The 20,806-nt window shown below is 55.1% G+C and overlaps 2 protein-coding genes across 4 annotated transcripts in view; one reads left to right on the top strand and one right to left on the bottom strand.

Annotated features, from left to right (window-relative positions):
* Ppm1m (protein phosphatase, Mg2+/Mn2+ dependent 1M) overlaps window positions 1-3,901 on the bottom strand; it is a 9,012-nt gene extending 5,111 nt beyond the window's left edge. Inside the window, exon 1 of the mRNA XM_010625433.2 lies at window positions 3,879-3,901. Coding sequence (XP_010623735.1) covers window positions 3,879-3,886 — 8 coding nt within the window. The 5' untranslated portion in view covers window positions 3,887-3,901. The remainder of the gene's footprint in view (window positions 1-3,878) is intronic.
* Window positions 3,902-4,808: 907 nt separating this feature from the next.
* On the top strand, window positions 4,809-20,806 carry LOC104863125 (twinfilin-2). 3 transcript variants are annotated; one of them, XM_010625432.3, is made up of 9 exons: window positions 4,809-5,152; window positions 8,421-8,498; window positions 10,825-11,003; window positions 11,360-11,455; window positions 11,640-11,744; window positions 11,832-11,957; window positions 12,567-12,717; window positions 12,813-12,934; window positions 17,577-20,806. In XM_010625432.3, the coding sequence occupies exons 1-9, from the start codon at window positions 5,128-5,130 to the stop codon at window positions 20,661-20,663; spliced, it is 3,969 nt and encodes a 1,322-aa protein (XP_010623734.1). In that variant the 5' UTR covers window positions 4,809-5,127; the 3' UTR covers window positions 20,664-20,806. The 3 variants fall into 3 exon arrangements, with proteins under 3 accessions (XP_010623734.1, XP_010623733.1, XP_010623732.1); XM_010625431.3 differs by lacking the exon at window positions 17,577-20,806 and adding an exon at window positions 13,299-13,510 and having other exon boundaries at window positions 4,985-5,152; XM_010625430.2 differs by lacking the exons at window positions 4,809-5,152; window positions 8,421-8,498; window positions 10,825-11,003; ... (3 more) ...; window positions 12,567-12,717; window positions 12,813-12,934 and adding an exon at window positions 16,646-16,841.

Here is a 20,806-nt window from a genome sequence, read left to right as displayed (position 1 = left end):
AGACACCTCTGCCCGCGGCCGCGTAGGAGGAAGCGGGCCGGGGCGGGGCCGGGTCTGTGGGCGGCCTGTGCTGTAAGGCTCCCTAACAACAGCAGAAGACTGCCGTTATCAACCCACTTGAAACGCGAGAAAACAGGCCTAGAGAGGCAAAGTCGCCAGCCAGCATCGCACAGCAACACTGAGCAGGATATGTTCACCCGCGTCTGTGGGGCAGTAACCTCAGAGAGGCAGAAAGTGTCCGGTCCTGTCCCTGTATGCGGGACGGTGTGTGTGTGCTGGCAGGGCCTCCTCCTGCTGCTGTACCATCTCACACCCGGGGAAGATGGGGACGAGGTGCGTCTTAGGTGTCCGACTGGCACGCTGAGGCCCTGTGCTCTCTCCTCACCCACCCAAACCTCCCTGGATGGGGCTTAATGGTCATCCTGACCTCCCCATCCTGAGTGAGATGGGCTGTGACCCCAGCTGTACTTATCTCCCAAAGTTCTGTACCACCAACCAAGATGTCTTCCCTGGACAGACAGCACGATCTTCACTAGAGTGTGAGTGACTGATGGACAAGAACCTATGGAGACTTAAAGGAGACTCAGTGGTCTCCCAAAGGTTTTAGCTGGTCAGATTTTAGACTTGGGACTGAGGAGTCAAAGATTTCCATCTGGGCTGAGGGTAGATGTTACATTCTCTTAACCCCTGGCTAGCTGTCACCATGAGGCCAGCAGCAGTGGCCCCCTTCACATCTGCGTGTGAACAGAGAACATGGTCACTGATCTGTCCCTTAAATCCAACCTGTGGTGCAAGACTGCTGTTTCACTCTCATAACCTAGGACTCAGGCCCACAGAGGGGAAGTCTCCGATGCCCGGGGTGCGATGTTCACTCTTCCCGTTATGACAGTATAGATGACTAAATCCTCCCCACAACCACCACCAGATTTCTCTTCCCCTTCCTTCTCCAGGAAGCCTACTGAAGTCCCAAAGGCCCAACAGCCCAGACAGCCTATGTCCCCTCGAGTGGCTAGAGGAGGAGGAATCCCTCCCTCTTTCTGCAATTCTGAGCCCAGGCCCATGTTCAACAGGTCCCACTTCCTCCAAGCAGCCAGCACTGCCCCACTGGAGGTTCTTCTCCCCCAAAGAGGAAGGTTCTTTGGGTAGAATGTGTGCCCAGTGCCCCTCCATCAATGATTCAGTTCCGGGCCGAGGATTTGGCTCAGTGGTTCCGGCACCTGCCTGGCAAGCACAAGGACCCGAGTTCGATCCCAGGTCCAAAAAAAATAAATTTAAAAAAAACAATGATTCATTTCCAGGATACTCTGGGGGTCTAACTTACTGGGCCTGTTGTATGTGCCAGGCCCACACTGGGCACAGCACAGTACTTGGGGGAGAAAAGCCAGGACCTGCCCACTGAGCCCCCTGTGGTATGGTGGAAATCTCAGTAGATAGTCCTTGACTATCCACTGGTGGTGGGACAGCCATGTGGCAGGACAGTCAAAAACTCTCCCAAAGGATACCTGAGCTGAGATCAGTCACTAGGACAGAAAGAGACCAGGGGCCCAAAGTGAGGCAGGCACAGTTCAGTATGTGGGGTCACTGCATCACCACTGGTTGATGGCTCAGAGGCTTTTTTAAAAATCTAAAATGGAAAAAACAAATTAAATGCTATCTTTCCAACCCACTTGTCTTGGACTCACCTCGACACAGTTTAAGTCCTGTCTGAGACGTTTTCACAGGAGCTGTAGGCTAAAATCCAGCACCCTCTTTCCTCTTTTTATCCCCCCTCCCTGCTCCAATACTGGCAATTTCTGAACCCAGGACTTTTGCACTGAACTATGTCCCCAGCTCTCCTGTTTTTTTGTTTTGTTGTCATTTTTTTAAAACTTTTTATTCATTAAATTGCCCAAGATGGACTTGAACTTGCAATCTCCCTTCCTTAGCCTCCCAGAGTGCTGATTACAGCTATGTGTCACCACACTCAGTTGCCCTGTCTTTAGATTGGCCTATATTTGTCTTTTCTCTTTCCAGAAACTTCCAAGTGCTTCTCTCTCTAGTACTTGAAATTGCAGCTGAGATTCTCTGGGAGTGGATTTTTCTTTATTTCTATTATTTATTTAGAGACAGGGTCTCTAAATAAGTTCAGGCTGAACTTGAATTCACTAGGTAGCTCAAGCTGGCCTCAAACTCGTGGCAATTCTCCTGCCTCAGCCTCCCAAGTGCTAGAATTACAGGCATGAGACTCCAGGCCCAGATTTTTTTTTCCTTAACCTTTATTCTTAAACTGAGCCCTTTCAGGAGCCATATAACCCCTCACACCCCAGCAACACCCTTCTCCCTGCAGCCACACCCTTCTCCCAAATGCTGCAGTGAACCCAAGCCTGCTGCCTTCTGGCCAGAAGCTTCTCACTGGCTAACTCCATTAGTTGATGGGGTTTGGGGGGCAGGGATGAAGGACAGGGACAATCAGGCCAAGAAAAAGGAAAAAGCTTTTCTATAGTTTTAAATTTACAACAAAAATGGCTTTGATTTAGCTACACGTGTTCTCTAACAAAGGTGTTTCATTTTGCTTTTAGACAGGATCTAGCTATGTAGTCCAGGCTGATCTCAAACTCAATGATCCTCTACCTCAGCCTCCTGGGTGCTGAATTACATATGTACGCCATCATGCCTGTCTTGGGTTTAATTTTTTAACTTGATATTTTCACATGACTCAAAATTCAAGAGGTATAAAAGTATAATTTAGCAGTAAGTCTTTCCTGTCACCCATTCCCTAGCTAGCCAGTTTCTCTTACTAGAGACACCTTAGGGCTCCTTCCAGAGATGTAAGAGCATTCTGTGCAAATTCAAGCCAAAAAAATCATACATATGTTTGTGTGTAAAATTTCTTCTTGCACATTATACACCTAATAATTTAGGCTATATTTTGCATCTAGATGTTTCATATAAGACCCCTCTGAGTGTGGGTTTTTTTGTTTTGTTTTGTTTTGGTTTTGGTACTGGGGATTGAACTCAGGACCTTGAACTTACCAGGCAGGTGCAGCACCACTGAGCTACATCCCTGGCAGCCCTCTGATGTGAATCCTTTATAAGCTGTCTTGCTCTTTGTTAGTCTCACTGCAAATGCGTGGACTTTATATAATTAGGCCCCAGGGATGGACATTTAGATTATTTTCAATGTTTTGCTTTCCAGTTTTTTGTGAGCACATACTGGTAGGATGAGTTCTTAGTAAGGAACTGTTGAGTCAAAAGCATTGTGTTCACAGCAGCACTATCACAAGAGCCAGAAGGTAGAAATAAACCATGTCCATCGATAGAGGAATGGACACATTGTGGTACAGATTGTGCATTCAATGGAGTATCATTCCATCATAAAAAGGAATGCGGTACCAGTATGTGCAAACCCATGGGTGAATCTCAGAAATAATGAAAAAATGCTAAGAGATATCAGCCTGACATAAAAGGACACATTTTGTATGCAATGTCCTGAATAAGTCCACAGAAGCAAGAAGAATGGTGGCTGTCAGGGCGTAATTGTGTAACCACCACCTGGACACGGCGTTCATCCCTGGACTATGAAGAGCTGTACACAAGCAGCCTTCTCACCTTTCTGCCTGAAACCAGATCTCAGGGGAGGTGGAGTCTGTTTTGATACCCTCTGGCCCTCAGGCTTCATGCCCATGTCCCAGGATCTGAAGTTAGCGGCACAGAGCTCAAACCCCAGTATCCAAGGAGATCTCCCTTCTCTGGTTAAAACCTCTCCCTGAGCAGTGAGAGACAGATGGAAGAGACCAGGGTCACTGCTCAACAAGACTTCCCTCCTTCGTTACAATTTATTGAGTAAAGGAAATTGAGGTTGCTGGGCACACTCATTACCATGTGATCAAATTGCTCACCTCTCCATACCTCGGAGGAAATTGAGGTTGCTGGGCACACTCATTACCATGTGATCAAATTGCTCACCTCTCCATACCTCGGAGTCTAGAATGGAACAGTGACACTCGGGCTGTCATTGTGATTAAATAAATATACCCTGCATGTAAAAAGACTGTGACACAAGCTGGGTGTGGCAGTGCACGCCTGTAGTCCCAGCACTCAGGAAGCTGAGGCAGGAGGATCTCTGCGAGTTTGAGACCAGCCTGGGCTACCTAGTGCCTGTCTCTAAAAAACAAAACAAAAAAATTGTGTGACGTAAAGACTTATACCAGGTATCAGGCAGGCCACACATTCCATCATGTCTCAGCAATCTCAGCCCCAAAACGCAAACTTCTTTCCAATCTTCCCATCCAAAGTCCCTGGACAGGGACTGACTGGACGCATGGGGTCCACAGAGGCCTGAAGACACAATATGCTGACTGGCTGGTAGCAGCAGGCAAGTGCTGCTAGGTCTGGAAATAAACCTATCAAGAGCTGGGAAGTTCTTCATATTCACAAAGTTCTGGCACTCCTTCAACCTCTAGGCCTTTGCACATGCAATTCCCCCTGCAGAACTTTCTCTGCGCTGTTTTGCAGAACTTTCCCTCTGCTCTGCTGATTACCCCATTGTGTCCCGCGGAAAATGTCGCTTCCTAACAGCCGCTCACATTCTGTGCGTAGAGACACTTCATCTGCTGGCTATCTGACAGGGAAGTGTGAGCTCCCACCCCATATGCCCAGAACCCAGCGAAGAGAACTCCGGAAACGCCCCTCAAGGAAGGGCCACCGCCCAAGCACAAGCATCCACCCGCTGGCCTCTTCCTGTTCCGCACTAAGTGCAGATCCGCCCCCGCACGCAAACCTAGCAGGCCCGGGGCGCAAGCCTCTTCCACAAACCACGCGGGGATCGGGGTGTTCTGACGCCTACGCCCCTAGCGCACGCAGGACTCTTCCCCAGCCGCTGCGCGCGAAGGGGTGAGGACTCTGCCCAACACACCACCTGGGGCCCCCCCCCAGGAGTCCATTGCGCACGCGCCAATGAGTCCCGCCCCCTCCCAGCCTTGCCCTTAGGGGCGGGGCGCCGCTGGGGGCGGGGCCTGCGGCACCGCCCGGGAAGCTGCGCGAGGCTGGCCGGCAGCTACCACATCTTCCTCCTCCGGGTCCGGCGAGTGTAACCCGGCCAGGGCCAAACGGCGGCCCCGAAGGCGTGGGCGAGCGGGACGCCGAGCCATGGCGCACCAGACCGGCATCCACGGTGAGGGCGGATGGCGGACAGGCAGGGGCCCAGGAGGCCTAGGGGTCGGCTCTCGGCTGTGCCCCCTACCCGGCTCTCGGCCCCTTCCTCCTCCTCGCATCAGCTAGGAGGAAGCTTCCTGTTCTCTGCAGCAGCCAATCGCCTGGGGTGGGCACTTCTCGGGGACTGCCATGCATAGCCAGGAGTGGGCGCGCACAGCTGAGGGTGGAGGTATGGCGTACCCGTCGGGAGGGGGGTAGTAGATGCCCCTCTTGTGTCTTGTTCCTTTCCGGGGGTGGGCATACCCGGATGTGCACATCTGGGAGAATGTACACGCATGTGCACAAGTCCCACTCTCCAGCTCCTGTGTGCACATCTGGATGTGACTTGCTTGTACACATCTAGGGACATTAATGCACATGCCTGAGTGGCTGTTTGGACACCGTAGGTGGCATGGGACCATCTTAGACATCACCATTTCGTGGTATTTCGCACGTCTGTGGGTGTCTCTGTGTATGCACAGTTGGGGCGCGTTCATTTGTTACCATGGATGCATGCACGGGATGTGCCTCATGGCTTGCACTGGTTTGTGTGTGTGTGAGGAGAGAGGGTCCAGACCTTTGCTCCTTTCAGGACTGTAGCACTCCTGCAGGTCAGGTTGGGGGACCTGACCTTGACCTCTGACCTCCCTCCTATTTTCCTCTGTGATCTCCCGAGTCTGCCACAGACAGAGTTGGAAAGTCCCAGCTCCAGTCAGGAGGCAGAAAAGGGTCCAGATAAGGGCATAGTTGGGGAGGGTCCTAGAGAATCCAGGCCAGCACCCACCCTCATCCTCTGGAAGCTCCTATATTCCAGTGCATCACACACACTGCCCCTCTCCCTGGGACCCCAGTTGGACAGCCTGGAAGAAAAGCTATGGCTGGGAGCCAGGTGCATTGGCCTTCCTCAGGCCTCAGTGTTCCCATCTGTCATTGGCTTGGGAGGGCTGCCTAGCTCGGGTAAGGCCTAGGCCACTTGCCTACGCAGCCTGGTGGTTTTGCCATGGGCCACTCTGCCACCACACTGCTGCCAAGTGCTGTCACCATCGACCTGCCTGACCGCCTGGATCTCAACTTGTGGTTGTGGTCACTTAGTGGCTACACCACCCAAGAGGGTTTCTCTAGCCCCACCCCTGCTCCTGCTTCCACCCTGCAGGACTAGCGAACACTGGGGCCTCAGTGAGGGCCAGCCTTCCGGCAGGGGAAAACTGCTGCAGGGTCACGCCCCTTCCTTCACTTTTGTCTGGTCACAGCTGTTGGCGACCTCCAGCTGGGAGGAGCTCCTGGGGAAGTTAGACACCACTGTTCTCTGCTGACAAACCTGGCTAGGGGAGCACTGGAGACTGGGCTGACCCCCAGCCTTCTACCTGTGCACAGCCCACCTTCCTAGTTTGGGCCGGAGGTGTCAGGGGAGATCACCCTGGAGCACCAGGGTCCAGCCCTGTCCTGGCCGTAGGTGTAGGGCTGCTGACCTCAGAGCAGTGCCGGGGAGGGACCGTAACCTGAGGCTTACTGGACTTGGGAGGGTGGGCAAGCTGGAGGGGTCATGAATCTTTGATGACAGAGGCTCAGGTGTCCCAGGCCTGGCCTCTGGATTATTGATGGTGGCTGGGGAGGGATTGGGGTAGGGTGGGAAGTCTCTTCCCCTGCTTGAGTGTCAGTTTGCCCTGGGAACATTAGAAAGGGACTCATCAGCCTCTCCCTCTGGGGAGCTTCCTGGTCTCCCCTCCCAAGGTGTGATCGGGTAGAAAGGGCCACTTAGCACAGCCTTCCCTCCACCCCCTCCAAGTGATTAATCAGGGGTCATTCCTGAGCACGTCATCCCTCTCCTCCTCACCACAGTCCCCCGAAGTTTAGGGTATTTCCTCCCATGTATAGGAGGTTTAGGGACATAAGGGGTCTCACAGCTAAGGGAGAAGTGGAGCCCTCAGAGGCTTGATGCTTCCAGGCCCTGCTTGGGGTCTCCTAATGGGAAGTTCTGCCCTGGCCCAGAGCTTTTGTGAGCCTGCTGGGCTCGATGGGGCCTCTGCATGGGCCAGTGACCTTGGAGGGTGGTGCACAGCCTGAGGGCTCTGGCTCAGTGTCACTCTGTGAGGGGCACTTGAGGACATGGCCAGAGTGTGTTTTCCAAAAGCCGCCCCTTGAGCTGCCCAATGCAGGCCCTATAAATACTCTCTGACCTCAGCCCTCCAGCTGTGCTGCTGCTGGGATTTTCCTGACCCCTGGGCATCCTCAAGGTCAGGCTGGCCTGGCCTTGCTTACCCAGAGACCAAACAGGGCCTTCACTATGGTTTCCCTGTTCGCCATCACTAGTGGATCCGAGACTATGTATGGCTCCCTAGCTCCAGCTGTGATCTTCACCCAGGGCAGAGGTCACTGGCTGTTACCTTCCAACTCTGGAGTCTAGGGTCCAAGGTGGAGTTTCTTTCCTGGTAGGTACCACTCCTCCAGGAAACCTTCCCTGGTACCTGAGGGCTGAAGGCACATTGCCCTCTGCCAGGGCAGGGCTGTGCCAGGGCTGGGGATAGCACCTCAGGGTCTCCTCAGGGCATGGAACCTGGCTGGGGGTTGAGGCTGTGTCACGTGTGTCTGTTTCTGTGTACCCTTTGGATGTCCACTGGCCTTGACATGTGTCTTAGCAAGCTTTTCAGTTGCCTGCCTATGTGTTTGTGTCTAAAAATATGTGTTCACTCATTTGACCAGTTGAGTGTGTGTTCTTACACAAGGTGTTTGTATTTATGCTCTTGTCTCTTACACATATTTTAGATCCACTCATGTAGGACTTAGCATGCCTTGGCACATGCAGTGTGTGCATGTGAGTGGGCCTGGTAGTCCCTGTGCAGCAGGGGGCACTTGTCTGTATTCCTTTGTCTGTGGATGTGACAGTGCTGGGAGTGTCTGAGGCCAACCCACTGCTGGGCCTTCACAGGGGCAGGGAACAGGCGGAGGCCATTCACTCCTGTAGCCTGGCTTGCCCAGGAGCTGGGCCTGTCTTTGGGTGGGCTGTCCCATCTCTGTCTGCCCCTCCCTGTCACCAAAGTTGTTCCAGCCATCAGGCCACCCGCTTCCACTTCTGATGGCTAAATTTGGGAGCTTGCATTCAGTGGCCATCTCAGGTTCCCAGTCACATGGGGGAGCATATTTAATCCTGTTCCCAGCTCAGTCACCAGACCCCACAGGACAGAGCAGGCCCTAGGTTTGTCCCTTCCATTCTGTCTGCTCATTGCTCACCATGTTTCTTGTTCTTGTAGCCACGGAGGAGCTGAAGGAATTCTTTGCCAAGGCACGGGCTGGCTCTGTCCGTCTCATCAAAGTCATCATCGAGGACGGTGAGTGACCCCACAGCTGGGACACAGGCTGAGGCTGGACCCATTTGCTTCTGGGGTGTGTGTGGGGGTAATTTTTGGCCTTTGACCCCTTCAGGGCCTCAGTTTCCCCATATGGGAGTGGTGGGGAGGCCACTCACAAGAGGTGCCTCAGGAGGGAGGGTTGGAAGTAGAGCCCTGTCCTGGGCCTGCCCACCTTCCCAGAAGCCAGGAGGTAAACTGTCATGGGCTCAGTCGGGGCACTGGGTTGGGCAGCAGGGCACAGCAGACAAGTGAGTCCAGGCACAGTCACATGGGCTGTTATCACCCACTTCTACCCACTTACCGTCAGCAAACTGGCCTAGCCCGGCTGCGTCCCATGGGCAGACCTTTCCCTTGGGATTGCCGTGATGGGGAAAAGGAACTTGTGTCCAGCTAATTCTTTGAGCAGCATGGGGCTTGGGCTTGGCTGGGCCTTGGGCTGGATCCTGGGACCTGGGGTTATACAGCGTGGTGCTGGGGTACAGGGGCTTGAGCTAAGGCCTGAAGTGGGGAAGGTTCTGAGAGGGATAGTACTGGACTGGGCTAAGGGCTTGGGAATAAAGGCCTCCTCCTGCTTTTCTTCTGTGTCAAGGGACTGCTACTGACAACAAAGGCTATAGACTCAGGGACTGGGCTTGGCCAAGTCTCCCAGCGGTCCAGCCCTTCTCAATAGCCATTCTGTGGGCTGGGGATTTAGCTCAGTGGCACCATGCCTGCCTCACAAGCACAAGGTCCTGAGTTCAATGCCCAGTACCCTCCCCACTCCCCGCCAAATAGCCATGCAGTGGCAGGCCCTTTAGGGGCTACTCCTCATGGGCTTGGTGCCCAGTTCACCTTATCAGGGGCTTCCCAGATCCAAATTTTTGTTCTTTTTTTTTTTTCCAAAACATTTATTGGTACATTTTAAATATTCCCAGATCCAAAATTAACCTCAGGCTTTAGGACCATGGCTGTGCTGGCCTTTGTCCATTATCCCCAAATTCAGTTGCCTTCATAGCCTGGTAGGGGACACTGAGGTAGGTCATGAGCGCAGCCTCCACCCCAGTCCTTGGCCCTTCCCCAGTCCTCTACATGAGATGTAAGATCTTAAGCAGGTGGGATCTCTAGATGGGCTCTTATCAGTTCTGAATTTTTTATTTTTATTTTTTTGGTACCAGGGATCGAACTCAGTTCCTTGTGCTTGCTTGCAAGGCAGGTGGCGAAACCACTGAGCTAAATCTCCGGCCCTTATCAGCTCTGCATTATAGTTGTTGGGGTATCTGGGAATGTCCAGAGTGTGACTAGAGCTCCTGAGATTTCCAGAGAAGCTGATAATTCCACTTACGTTTTTGGTTTGGGTTTGGTTTGGCTTGATTTGGCTTGGTTTAGGTTTTTGTTCTGAGACAAGTCTCTGTGTTGTTCAGGCTGACCTTGAACTCACTGTGTAGCCTAGGCTGGCCTTGAATCTACAGTGATCTTCCTGTCTCAGCCTCCTGATTGTTACAATTACAGGCATGTGCCATCACACCTGGCTAGATTTTACTTATGTAAAATTCCTGGTTTGAAACATTAACAGCAAATTAAACACCATGGACAATGCTGTTGGGGCCCACTCAGCGTGTGACTGCCAATGTTCAACCCTGATTCCATGTGAATTCCAGGCTGGCAGGCAAGGAGCCAAGCCTGAAGAGACAGTGGGACCGGTGGGTTTGGCCGGTTGGGGCTCCAGCACAAAGGCCTGCTGGTGAGGTGCTGGGCCCCCTGGACAGGCCCATTGCCCCTTTGCCCGGTGCTTCCTCCAGCCTAGGCCTTTGGTGCTCGGCTGAGGACCCAGCCCACAGATACAGCCTGATGCCCCTTTAGCCACTTAACACAAGACCTGTCAGTCCCAAGCATTAAGAAGTTGGCCCCTATTTTTTGTGACTTTTGGAAAGGGAGCAGAATACAGTTGAGGTGTGGTAGCAGAATACTTCTTTCCTGGTCCTCATGGCCTGGGCTGAGTGGGGAGGGCAGAGGAGATGCAGGGTAGGACTGTGCTCTGAGCAGCTGTCTGAGGATGGGGTGGGAGTGGCATGTAGCCGTGTGAGTCTCGTGAGGCCCTGCGTCCTCATGTGGTTGTGGGGGGTCAGGACGTACAGAGAAGCAGGCTTGCCCTTGTTCACTCGCTTGCTAAGGAGCCCTGGGGGTTCCTTAGTAAGACATTGTGGGAGGGGGCTGTTTCCAGTGACAGTAGGGTAGGGTGGCCAGCAGGTCTGACCTGGCCTTGGAGCCACAGGCAGAGGTAGAAGACAGAGACAGCTGCTCTGGCTCACCCGGCCTCTGCCCCCAGAGCAGCTCGTGCTGGGTGCCTCGCAGGAGCCCGTGGGCCGCTGGGACCAAGACTATGACAGGGATGTGCTGCCGCTGCTGGATGCTCAACAGCCCTGCTACATGCTCTTCCGCCTCGACTCACAGAACGCTCAGGGCTTTGAGTGGCTCTTCCTCGCCTGGTCACCTGACAATTCCCCCGTGAGTCACAGGGACCCTTGCCAGCCTCACTAAGCCCTCGGTGGCTCAGGGCCAGTGAGGCATGGGGAGGCAGCTGGGATGAGTAGGGTAACAAGGCTCTCCCCCAGGGAGAGAGTCTGACTGGGGAGCTTGGGTTCCCTAGATCCTTGGCTTTAGAAGGCCAGGATGTGGGCTGTCCTGGGGCTCCCCCTGCTGGCGGCGCCTCCCTACTGCAGCTTTGTCTCATGCTGCAACCCCCTTCTGGCTGTGTGGGCACAATGGTGACTGGGCCCTTCCCAGGGCTCCTGCATGCTTCTGCAGAGTCAGCCCTGCTCATAGGGCTTCATGGTTTGGCACGGTTCGCTCCACCCCATCAGGTACGGCTGAAGATGCTCTATGCCGCCACTCGGGCCACAGTGAAGAAGGAGTTTGGGGGCGGCCACATCAAGGATGAGCTCTTTGGCACAGTAAAGGTAGGTGAAAGTAGCCGCCCAGGCCTGTACATAGCATGGGGCCAGGATCATGGGTCTACAGAAAGTGTGGCATTGTGCAGGCCACAGAGAACACCAGTGCCAGGCTTGGTGGTGAAATGGGAGGGCTGGGAGGCTAGGAGCTTCGAGCAGAGGTGCCCATTCATGCCTCTGGGTCTGCCCCCAGGATGACCTCTCCTTTGCTGGATACCAGAAGCACCTATCGTCCTGTGCTGCCCCTGCCCCTCTGACTTCAGCCGAGAGAGAGCTCCAGCAGATCCGTATCAATGAGGTGGGTGTGTTGGAGCCCATGCTCCTGCCGTGGCCATGCCCTGGCTGGACGTGTATGGACCTCCCTCACCATTGCCCTGCCCTCCAGGTGAAGACGGAGATCAGTGTGGAAAGCAAGCACCAGACGCTGCAGGGTCTCGCCTTCCCCCTTCAGCCTGAGGCCCAGCGGGCACTTCAGCAGCTGAAGCAGAAGACTATCAACTACATCCAGCTGGTGGGTTCTCAGTCCTCTGGCATACTCATCAGGCCCACTGCCCTACTGCTGCTCCTGATCTCCATGTTCCCGTGACATGGAACCCTGCTCCCCCAGCCTAGCTGACCAGCTAATCTGTGGACTCACAGAGCCTGTTATCCTCCCCAGCCCTCTCTTCCTGTGTTGGGTGTATGAATGCACCTGCCTTCCTGTCCCCAGCACTGTACACACTGCCCTGCCCCTGAGCCCCTTCCTATCCCAGACTCCCTGTGCAGCCCGCCTTGGCCAACCCTTCTCCTCAGGCAGGGTCCTTCTGCACCAGTGCTCCACAAGGTCCCTTTCGAGCAGAATGGCTTTACCGCTGAGGAGGAGCTGGCCCTTCCTCAGGAGCTAGTGCCTTCCTGAGGTCGAGACCTTTTGTACCGCCCCATCCTTTTGCCCCTGCGGGCATCCCCTCTCCAGCAGAGCCTGCAAAGGGGCAGTATAGGGCAGGCCCAGGTGCCTCATGAGAGGGACCTGAGTCCCACAGAGGGACAGCATGGTGAGGAGAGTCCTGCCTGCTAGCCTGTCCAATTTGGGGTTGTTGTCGGATAGAAAGATGCTCTCATGTGTGCCCCTGCTACTCCGTAGAAGCTGGACCTGGAGCAGGAGACCATTGAACTTGTGCATACAGAGCCTACGGATGTGGTCCAGCTGCCTGCCCGGGTGCCCCGAGATGCTGCCCGCTACCACTTTTTCCTCTACAAGCACACCCATGAGGGTGACCCCCTTGAGTCTGTGGGTGAGTGGCTGCTGCAGGGCCTTGGTGCTGGATGGGTGAAAGTCTGCAGGTTCCTGTCTGCATGGCTTACCCCCCGCCCACCCTCACCCCTGCAGTGTTCATCTACTCCATGCCGGGCTACAAGTGCAGCATCAAGGAGCGCATGCTGTACTCCAGCTGCAAGAGCCGCCTCCTCGACTCTGTAGAGCAGGACTTCCAGCTGGAGATCTCCAAGAAGGTGGGTGCCCATCCCCAGGGCCCATCACTGCAGCCTCTCTGTGAGGCATTGGAGTCCTATGTGATGGCAGAGCAGGACTCCTTGATTCCTTGCTGCCTTGTTGGACCCATGGCTGCCCAGCCAACAAAGCCAAAGCGCCTTTTGCCATTTCTCCTTTTCCTGGGTCTAGGGATAGGGAGGGACTCTGGGGTCAGGAGGCCCCAGGCTCGGTGTTCCTGAGAGTAGCATTCCAGGTGGGCTTCTGAGGGAGGAAGCCAGAGCTGGGTGAGAGAGATTAAAGGGCACCCCAGAGGTAGAGGTTACCAAGGGTGGTGTATGTCAGGGGCGTTCACTATTGGGGTGACTACTGCTTTATCCTGCGCAGATTGAGATTGGCGATGGGGCAGAGCTGACAGCTGAGTTCCTCTACGATGAGGTCCACCCCAAGCAACATGCCTTCAAGCAGGCCTTCGCCAAGCCCAAGGGCCCTGGGGGGAAGCGGGGCCACAAGCGCCTCATCCGGGGCCCTGGTGAGAATGGAGATGACAGCTAGGCAGCCAGACAGCCAGGCTGGCATGCGGACTGTGGAGTTGCCTGCCTCAGCTCCCTGTACCTCTCTCCTCCCCAGCCTGGGTTTCAGGGAGGTACTGACTGTGGGGCGTGAGGGCTGGTGGCTGAACACTTGCAGCTTTTAAGGGCCACTGGCCAGCATTTTGTGACCCTTCCCCATTGCCATCTCTGCTTCTTATGTGTGTCCCCAGAATGCCCAAGCCCCTCCCTGGTTGGGTCAGGGAGCCTGGATCAGGGGCTTGGCATAAATCTGGCCTTCGGGGGACCTGAGACTAGGATCCCAGCACAGCCTAGAAGCCTCTGCCATAGTAGGTAGGGTGAGCTGGGCTGGGGCTGGGGTCACTGCAGGACAGGATGGTTGAATGCTGTATTTTCTAAAGAATAAAATATTTTTAAATCAGTCCTTGTGTCTCTGGCCCAGGAATTGGGTGGCCCTCTCCCAGCTCGGAAACAGACTTGTCAGCCTGCTGGGTGGTGCCCTGTGCTCCTAGCCATGTGAGTGTGGGAGAAGCCATTTCTTCAGGGCAAGAGACCAGCACACCTCCAGTGTCACACAGGATTTGGTGTCTTGTTCCCCATGGCTGCTATTATAGAGGACCACAAACTTAGCAGTTTGAAAAACAATTTCATTCAAGACCAGCCTGGGCAATATGGTGAAACCCTGACTCAAGAAAAGCCCCACAAATGTACTACAGTTCAGTTTTGGAAGCCAGAAATGAGTTTTCCAGGGATAAAGGCTAGCTATTGGTAGGACTGACTCCTAGAGGCCTTGTGAAAATCCATTTCCTTGCTTCTTCCATTTCTAGAGGTTGCTTATATTCATTCCTTGGCTTGTGGCCTCTTCCATGTTCCAAGTCAGAGACATCTTGTCCGAGTCTCTGCTCCCAGGGTCATGGCTTCTGAAATCAGATTTCTCTGTCTCTGTGCCTCCAAAGCCCCTCATATCAAGATCCTTAATTTAGATCTTAGCCGCAAAGTCCCTTTTGCCATGTAAGGAAGCATGTAGTTTATAATCCCAAGACTCTGGGAGGCTGAGGCAGGTGGATACAAATTTAAACCAAGCCCGAGCAGCTTAGCAACTTTGGCTGGAAATGTAGCTCAGTGCTGGTACAATCCAAAATACACAAAAGCTGAGGAAGAAAACCCCCATGACATTCAGAGAAGTATGATATTGGTTGTGAAGGGGGCATTATTCAGCCTGCCACAATGGATGAGGGTACTTGCTGAGTTTCCAGCCCCTGTGGGGCTGAGGGCCTCTGTCTTGGTGCCTCCAGTCCATGTGTCTGTGAGCATGTGTTTGTGCACAGCTCTGTGTGGTTTACACACCTCTGTCAGTATCTTTGTGCCTCTCTAGACCTGCTTTTCTATCCCCAAGGGAGCCAGGGTGGTACTAGAGGTGCCAATCAGAGATTCTGGAAAAGTCTGTCCCGAGCCTGAGGTTTAGCAGGAGCCAGGGTTTCTTTGAACACCGCAGAGATAGATGAAGGTTTCTGTCCCAGACGGGTAGGACACATGCAGTTGATAACTACCATCCAGCTTCTGAGTGGGGCACTGTCTTCTAGTTCAGGCAATATCCCATCCCTGTGGCCTCCCTTAGGCCCTACTAAAGCCCCTGGGCTTGTCAAGGGGAGAGCTGGAACCCTAGAGTGGACCTAGAAGTGGTTCATTCTTGCCCATCCCACATGCTCGCTCCCAGTGGGCAGCTGCTGAGCCAGCTGGATGACTGGCACCTTGGAGCCTTCTGGCTATGACTCCTGCCCAGAAGTGGGTCCAGGAGGAGTGGGGAGGCGTATGTGCAGCCCTGAGTGCTACCAGCAAAAACCCCATTTGTTCATTCACTTGTTCTATTTCCACTTGGATATCTGCCTAGAGCTGTTTGCCGGGGACCCACAGCTTCAGCAAATATGCAGCACAGCTGTGTGCTGGGCACTGTGCTGCATTCCAGGGACACAGATGGGATCTGGATCCAAGAATCTGACATTCCATCAGGGGAATAAGACAATGCAATAACCATGAAGAGTTAACAGTACGGTGTAACAGCAATTGAAAAACATAAAGCAGGAACTGAAGTGGGCAAAGGGGCTCTGGAGAGTTATATCTGGGTTGGGAGTTGACTTTATGCCTGTAATCACAGCACTCTGAGGATTACTGGAGTTCGAGACCAGCCTGGGCTGCACAGTGAGTTCCAGGTCAGTCTCAACCACATAGTGAGACCCTGTCACAAAAAACCAAATCCCCCCAAAAGCGGGGTGGGCAGGGATTTAGCTCAGTGGTTCTGCCACCTGCCTTACAGAGGCAAGGTCCCAAGTTCGATCCCCAGTACCCCCTGCCCAAAAAAGAAGATCAGGGAAAGCCTGGTGGAGAGGGTGACATGCAGAGTCCTAAAGAAGGAAAATGCAGGCAGAAGGAAGAACAGGCTCAAAGGCCTGAGGCAGGTGGGCACAGGTGTGTCCCAGCCAACAACCAGGAGGCCAGCATGACTGCAGACAGGCCAGAAGTGGAAGGGAAAGTTCTCCAGAAATTTGGCCACCACATGGACTGTGACTATGACCCCAGGGACAATGAGAAGGGATCTAGGCAGAGGAGGAGCCCACAGGATACGTCCCTCCAGGGCTGGGATATGAAGAGGCTGCACAGTAAGCAGAGCCAGGCAGCCAGGCTGCTCAACCAGGCAGTGAAATGGAAGCAGAGGGGGCAGAACCTGAGGAGGGCTCTGGGGCACCCCAAGGCTTGGGGCCAGGAGCTCTGAGAGAGCTGGGTGGGGAGGAGCAGCCTCCGGAGCCCTGGCAGGACCACTGAGGTCTGGGTTCCCGTGCGTGTCGGGGACTGGGAACGAGGGGAGGAGGCCCTGCTCCAGATGAGGTGTACTCTGCCCACCACTGGGCTCTTGAGGCCACACAGAGCTCTGGGATGGGGCTCTAGGGGGCAGGAAAGGAAGAGCAGGAGAGTCACTGTCCCGAGAGGGGCTGAGGCTGATGGTGAGACAGCCCTCTCGGGACAGGGAGGACCTGGCATGAGTGTGAACCCATTATGCTTGTGAACCTTAGGCAACCTCTAGCTTTTGCTGTGCCCTGAATTTCCCAGAGACAGATGTGAGGCCCACTGGGGACCTCAGCTGTCTTGGGGGAGAGTGGAAAGAGGAAGGGGTTAAAGAGCTCTCTGTCAGCTGACTCACTGCAAACCACCTGCCCTCCCTGGTTTGGCTGAGGGGGGCAGCTGCTGGGCTGGTAGGGAACTCTCACTTCCTCTCTTCTCAGAGAGAAGGGACACTTGCTAGCTTGTCTGCAGCATCCTTCCCTGAAGCTGTTGCCCAGTGTACTGGCTAGACCCTCAGGAGAAGACCCCACGTCCTGACATGGTAGGACAGCAGCCCCTGGAAAAGGAGACCGTGTGGGAAGGGGGGAGGAAGGAGGTGGACCTAGCAGCTGCAGGCAACAGCAAAAGGAACAGTCATTCCCACGGTCCTAGGGACACTCACTGAACCCTAAAGACACCAGAGCAGAGGCCATCTCTGAGCAGAGAGGTCAAAGTTGCTGGTGGGTGAGAGGGCTGAGGCCCTGCACCTGCACTGGTTTGAGGCTGCTGGCTGGGCTCTGTCCATCCTATCCCCAAGCAGGCTGAGAGAGGGAGGAGAGCAGAGGATTAGGAGCTGGGCATTGTCCATGCTAGCCAGGGACCAGGGTGGAAGCCATCCTGGACCACAGCAGGACACTCATCCTTGCTGGAGTCTTAATCAAATGCAGGGGGATTTCAGAGTGACTGGAGGTAGCAGAGCCAGCTGCAGCTTTGTTTAAAAGGACAAGGTTTAATGGCCCCTAAGGAGAGGAAGAGAAAACAAGCTAGGGTGGGGTCTGGTTATATGTGAAATCAGAACTGTACTGCAGGCTCAGTCCTGATTCTGAGTCCACATTCAGAGTCAGAGATTGGTAGGAGGCCAAGCTGAGGTTCCCCAGGGCACCGAGAAGGTGGAAAGGTCTTTGGCAGCTGGAGCAGCAGTTGGAGGGAGGCTTGGAAGGCCTGCGCAGACCCCTGACGGGGAACAGGTGGGGATGGTGCTGGGGCTGGACACTCATACAGCCACCGGCTCCCACAGGCTCCCTGCCGAAGGATCCCGCACCCGCTGTCTCTCCTGATGCAGGCTGTGGCGCTGGCCGAGGCCCTGGCCCTGGGCGCTCTGCCTGCCTTCCTGCCCTGTGAGCTCCAGCCCAATGGTGTGGTGAACTGCAACTGGCTGTTCCTGAAATCTGTGCCCCGCTTCTCTGCAGCAGCACCGCGCAGCAATGTCACCAGCCTTTCTTTGCTCTCCAACCGCATCCACCACCTCCATAACTCTGACTTTGTCCACCTGCCAAACCTGCGGCATCTCAACCTCAAGTGGAATTGCCCGCCGACCGGCCTCAGCCCTATGCACTTCCCCTGCCACATGACCATTGAACCCAAGACCTTTCTGGCTATGCCCACTCTAGAGGATCTGAACCTGAGCTACAACAGCATCACCACCGTGCCTGCCCTGCCCAGCTCTCTTGTGAACCTGACCCTGAGTCACACCAACATCCTGGTGCTGGACTCCACCAGCCTCACTGGCCTGCCTGCCTTGCGTATCCTCTTCATGGATGGCAACTGCTACTACAAGAACCCATGCCATCAGGCACTGGAGGTGGCCCCAGGTGCCCTCCTGGGTCTAGGCAACCTCACCCACCTATCACTCAAGTACAACAACCTCACAACGGTGCCCCGTGACCTACCGCCCAGTCTTGAATACCTGCTACTGTCCTACAATCACATCTTTAAACTGGATCCTGGGGACCTGGCCAACCTGACCGCCCTGCGAGTGCTAGACGTGGGTGGAAACTGCCGCCGCTGTGACCATGCCCGCAACCCCTGTGTGGAGTGCCTCAACAAAACCCTCCAGCTGCACCCCGACACCTTCCACCACCTCATCCACCTCGAAGGCCTGGTACTGAAGGACAGTTCTCTCCACACTCTGGATCCCAGATGGTTCCGAGGCCTGGAGAACCTCACAGTGCTAGACCTGAGCGAGAACTTCCTCTATGACTGTATCACGAAGACCAGGGCCTTCCAGGGCCTGGCACGGCTGCACAAGCTCAACCTGTCCTTCAATTACTGCAAAGGAGTGTCCTTTGCTCACCTGCAGCTAGCACCCTCCTTTGGGGACCTGACCTCCCTGCAGGAGTTAGACATGAATGGCATATTCTTTCGGTCGCTCAGTGAGAACACGCTCAAGCCACTGGCCCACTTGCCCCTGCTCCAGACTCTTAATCTGCAGATGAATTTCATCAACCAGGCCCAGCTCAGCATCTTTGGGGCCTTCCCTGCTCTTCACTTTGTGGACCTGTCAGACAACCGCATCAGTGGAGCTCCAACACGGACGGCCCTTGGGGAGGCAGATGACAGGGAGGAGCAGGTCTGGCTGAGGCCTGAGGACCTTGCTCCAGCCCCACTGGGCAACCCCAAGCCTAGAGACTTTATGCCCAACTGCAAGCACTTCCCATTTACCTTGGACCTGTCTGGAAACAACCTGGTGACAGTGAAGTCAGAGATGTTCACCAACCTCTCTCGCCTCCAGTGTCTGATCCTGAGTCACAACTGCATTGCCCAGGCTGTGAACGGCTCACAGTTCGAGACACTGACCAGTCTGCAGGTATTAGACATGTCCCATAACAAGCTGGACCTGTACCATGGGCACTCATTCACGGAGCTGCCACAGTTAAAGGCCCTGGATCTCAGTTACAACAGCCAGCCCTTTGGCATGCAGGGCATAGGTCACAATCTCAGCTTTGTGGCCCGGCTGCACAAACTGCAGTACCTCAGCCTTGCTCACAATGGCATCAACAGCCGTGTGAACCCACGGCTCTACAGCAGATCCCTGCAGGTCCTGGACTTCAGTGGCAACACCGTGAGCAGCATGTGGGCCGAGGGAGACCTTTACCTCCACTTCTTCCAAGGCCTGCAAGGCCTGAACTTGCTGGACCTGTCCCAGAACCGCCTGCACACCCTCCTCTCCCGCAACCTGGACAGCCTCCCCAAGAGCCTGAAGTTTCTGCGTCTCCGTGACAACTACCTGGCCTTCTTCAACTGGAGCAGCCTCATCCTCCTACCCAAGCTGCAGGCCCTGGACTTGGCAGGAAACCAGCTGAAGGGCCTGACCAATGGCACCCTGCCCAACGGCACGCAGCTACAGAAGCTGGACGTCAGTGGCAACAGCATCAGCTTTGTGACCCCAGGTTTCTTTGCACTGGCTACTGAGCTGCAGGAGCTCAACCTCAGTGACAACATCCTCAGCACAATTGAGTCCTCCTGGTTTGGGACTGTGGCAGGCAACCTGAAAGTCCTGGATGTGAGCGCCAACCCCCTCCACTGCATCTGCGGGGCGGCTTTTGTGGACTTCCTGCTGGAGGTGCAGGCCGCTGTGCCTGGCCTGCCCAACCACGTAAAGTGTGACAGCCCCATCCAGCTGCAGGGCCGCAGCATCTTCACACAGGACCTGCGCCTCTGCCTGGATGAGGCCCTCTCCTGGGACTGCTTTGGCCTTTCACTCCTGGTGGTGGCTCTGGGCCTGGTGGTGCCGGTGCTGCAGCACCTCTGTGGCTGGGACCTCTGGTACTGCTTCCACTTGGGCTTGACCTGGCTCCCTCGGCGGGGCCCGCGTGGTGCCCAAGCCCTGCCCTACGATGCCTTCGTGATCTTTGACAAGACACAGGGTGCAGTGGCTGACTGGGTGTACCACGAGCTGCGGGTGCAGCTGGAGGAGCGCCGTGGGCGCCAGGCACTGCGCCTGTGCCTGGAGGAGCGGGACTGGGTGCCTGGAAAGACACTCTTTGAGAACCTGTGGGCCTCCGTCTATGGCAGCCGCAAGACGGTCTTTGTGCTGGCCCACACTGATCGGGTCAGCGGCCTCCTGCGCACCGGCTTCCTGTTGGCCCAGCAGCGCCTGCTGGAGGACCGCAAGGACATCGTGGTGCTGGTGATCCTCAGCCCAGATGCCCACCGCTCCCGCTATGTGCGGCTGCGCCAGCGCCTCTGCCACCAGAGCGTCCTCTTCTGGCCTCAGCAGCCCAGGGGTCAGGGCAGTTTCTGGGCCCAGCTGAGCACAACCCTGACAAGGGACAACTGTTACTTCTATAACCGAAACTTCTGCCAGGGACCCGCAGCTGAGTAGCTCAGTGACCGTCGGGTGTGGTTCCTCCGCATCTTGCCTCTCTGCCTGCCCCAAGTGTGCGCCCTGCCTTGCTCCATAGCTCTACTGCCTTGCTCCCCACTCTGCACAGCTAGCATACAGCAGATGCTCAATAAATGCTACAA

This window comes from Fukomys damarensis, unplaced genomic scaffold, assembly GCF_012274545.1.
Source record: "Fukomys damarensis isolate Sample0158 unplaced genomic scaffold, DMR_v1.0_HiC HiC_scaffold_37, whole genome shotgun sequence".
Classification (NCBI taxonomy): domain Eukaryota; kingdom Metazoa; phylum Chordata; class Mammalia; order Rodentia; family Bathyergidae; genus Fukomys; species Fukomys damarensis.
Note: the sequence above shows the minus strand (reverse complement) of the source record. Positions and strands in the feature narration are given on the sequence as shown.

Bases quoted from the DNA above. Each gene is read 5' to 3' on its own strand.
- LOC104863125 (XM_010625432.3), top strand. From the start codon at position 5,128: ATGGCGCACCAGACCGGCATCCACG. The intron at 11,004-11,359 runs GTGAGTCACAGG...CCACCCCATCAG, and splicing joins GGTCACCTGACAATTCCCCC to GTACGGCTGAAGATGCTCTA. The intron at 11,745-11,831 runs GTGGGTGTGTTG...CCTGCCCTCCAG, and splicing joins AGCAGATCCGTATCAATGAG to GTGAAGACGGAGATCAGTGT.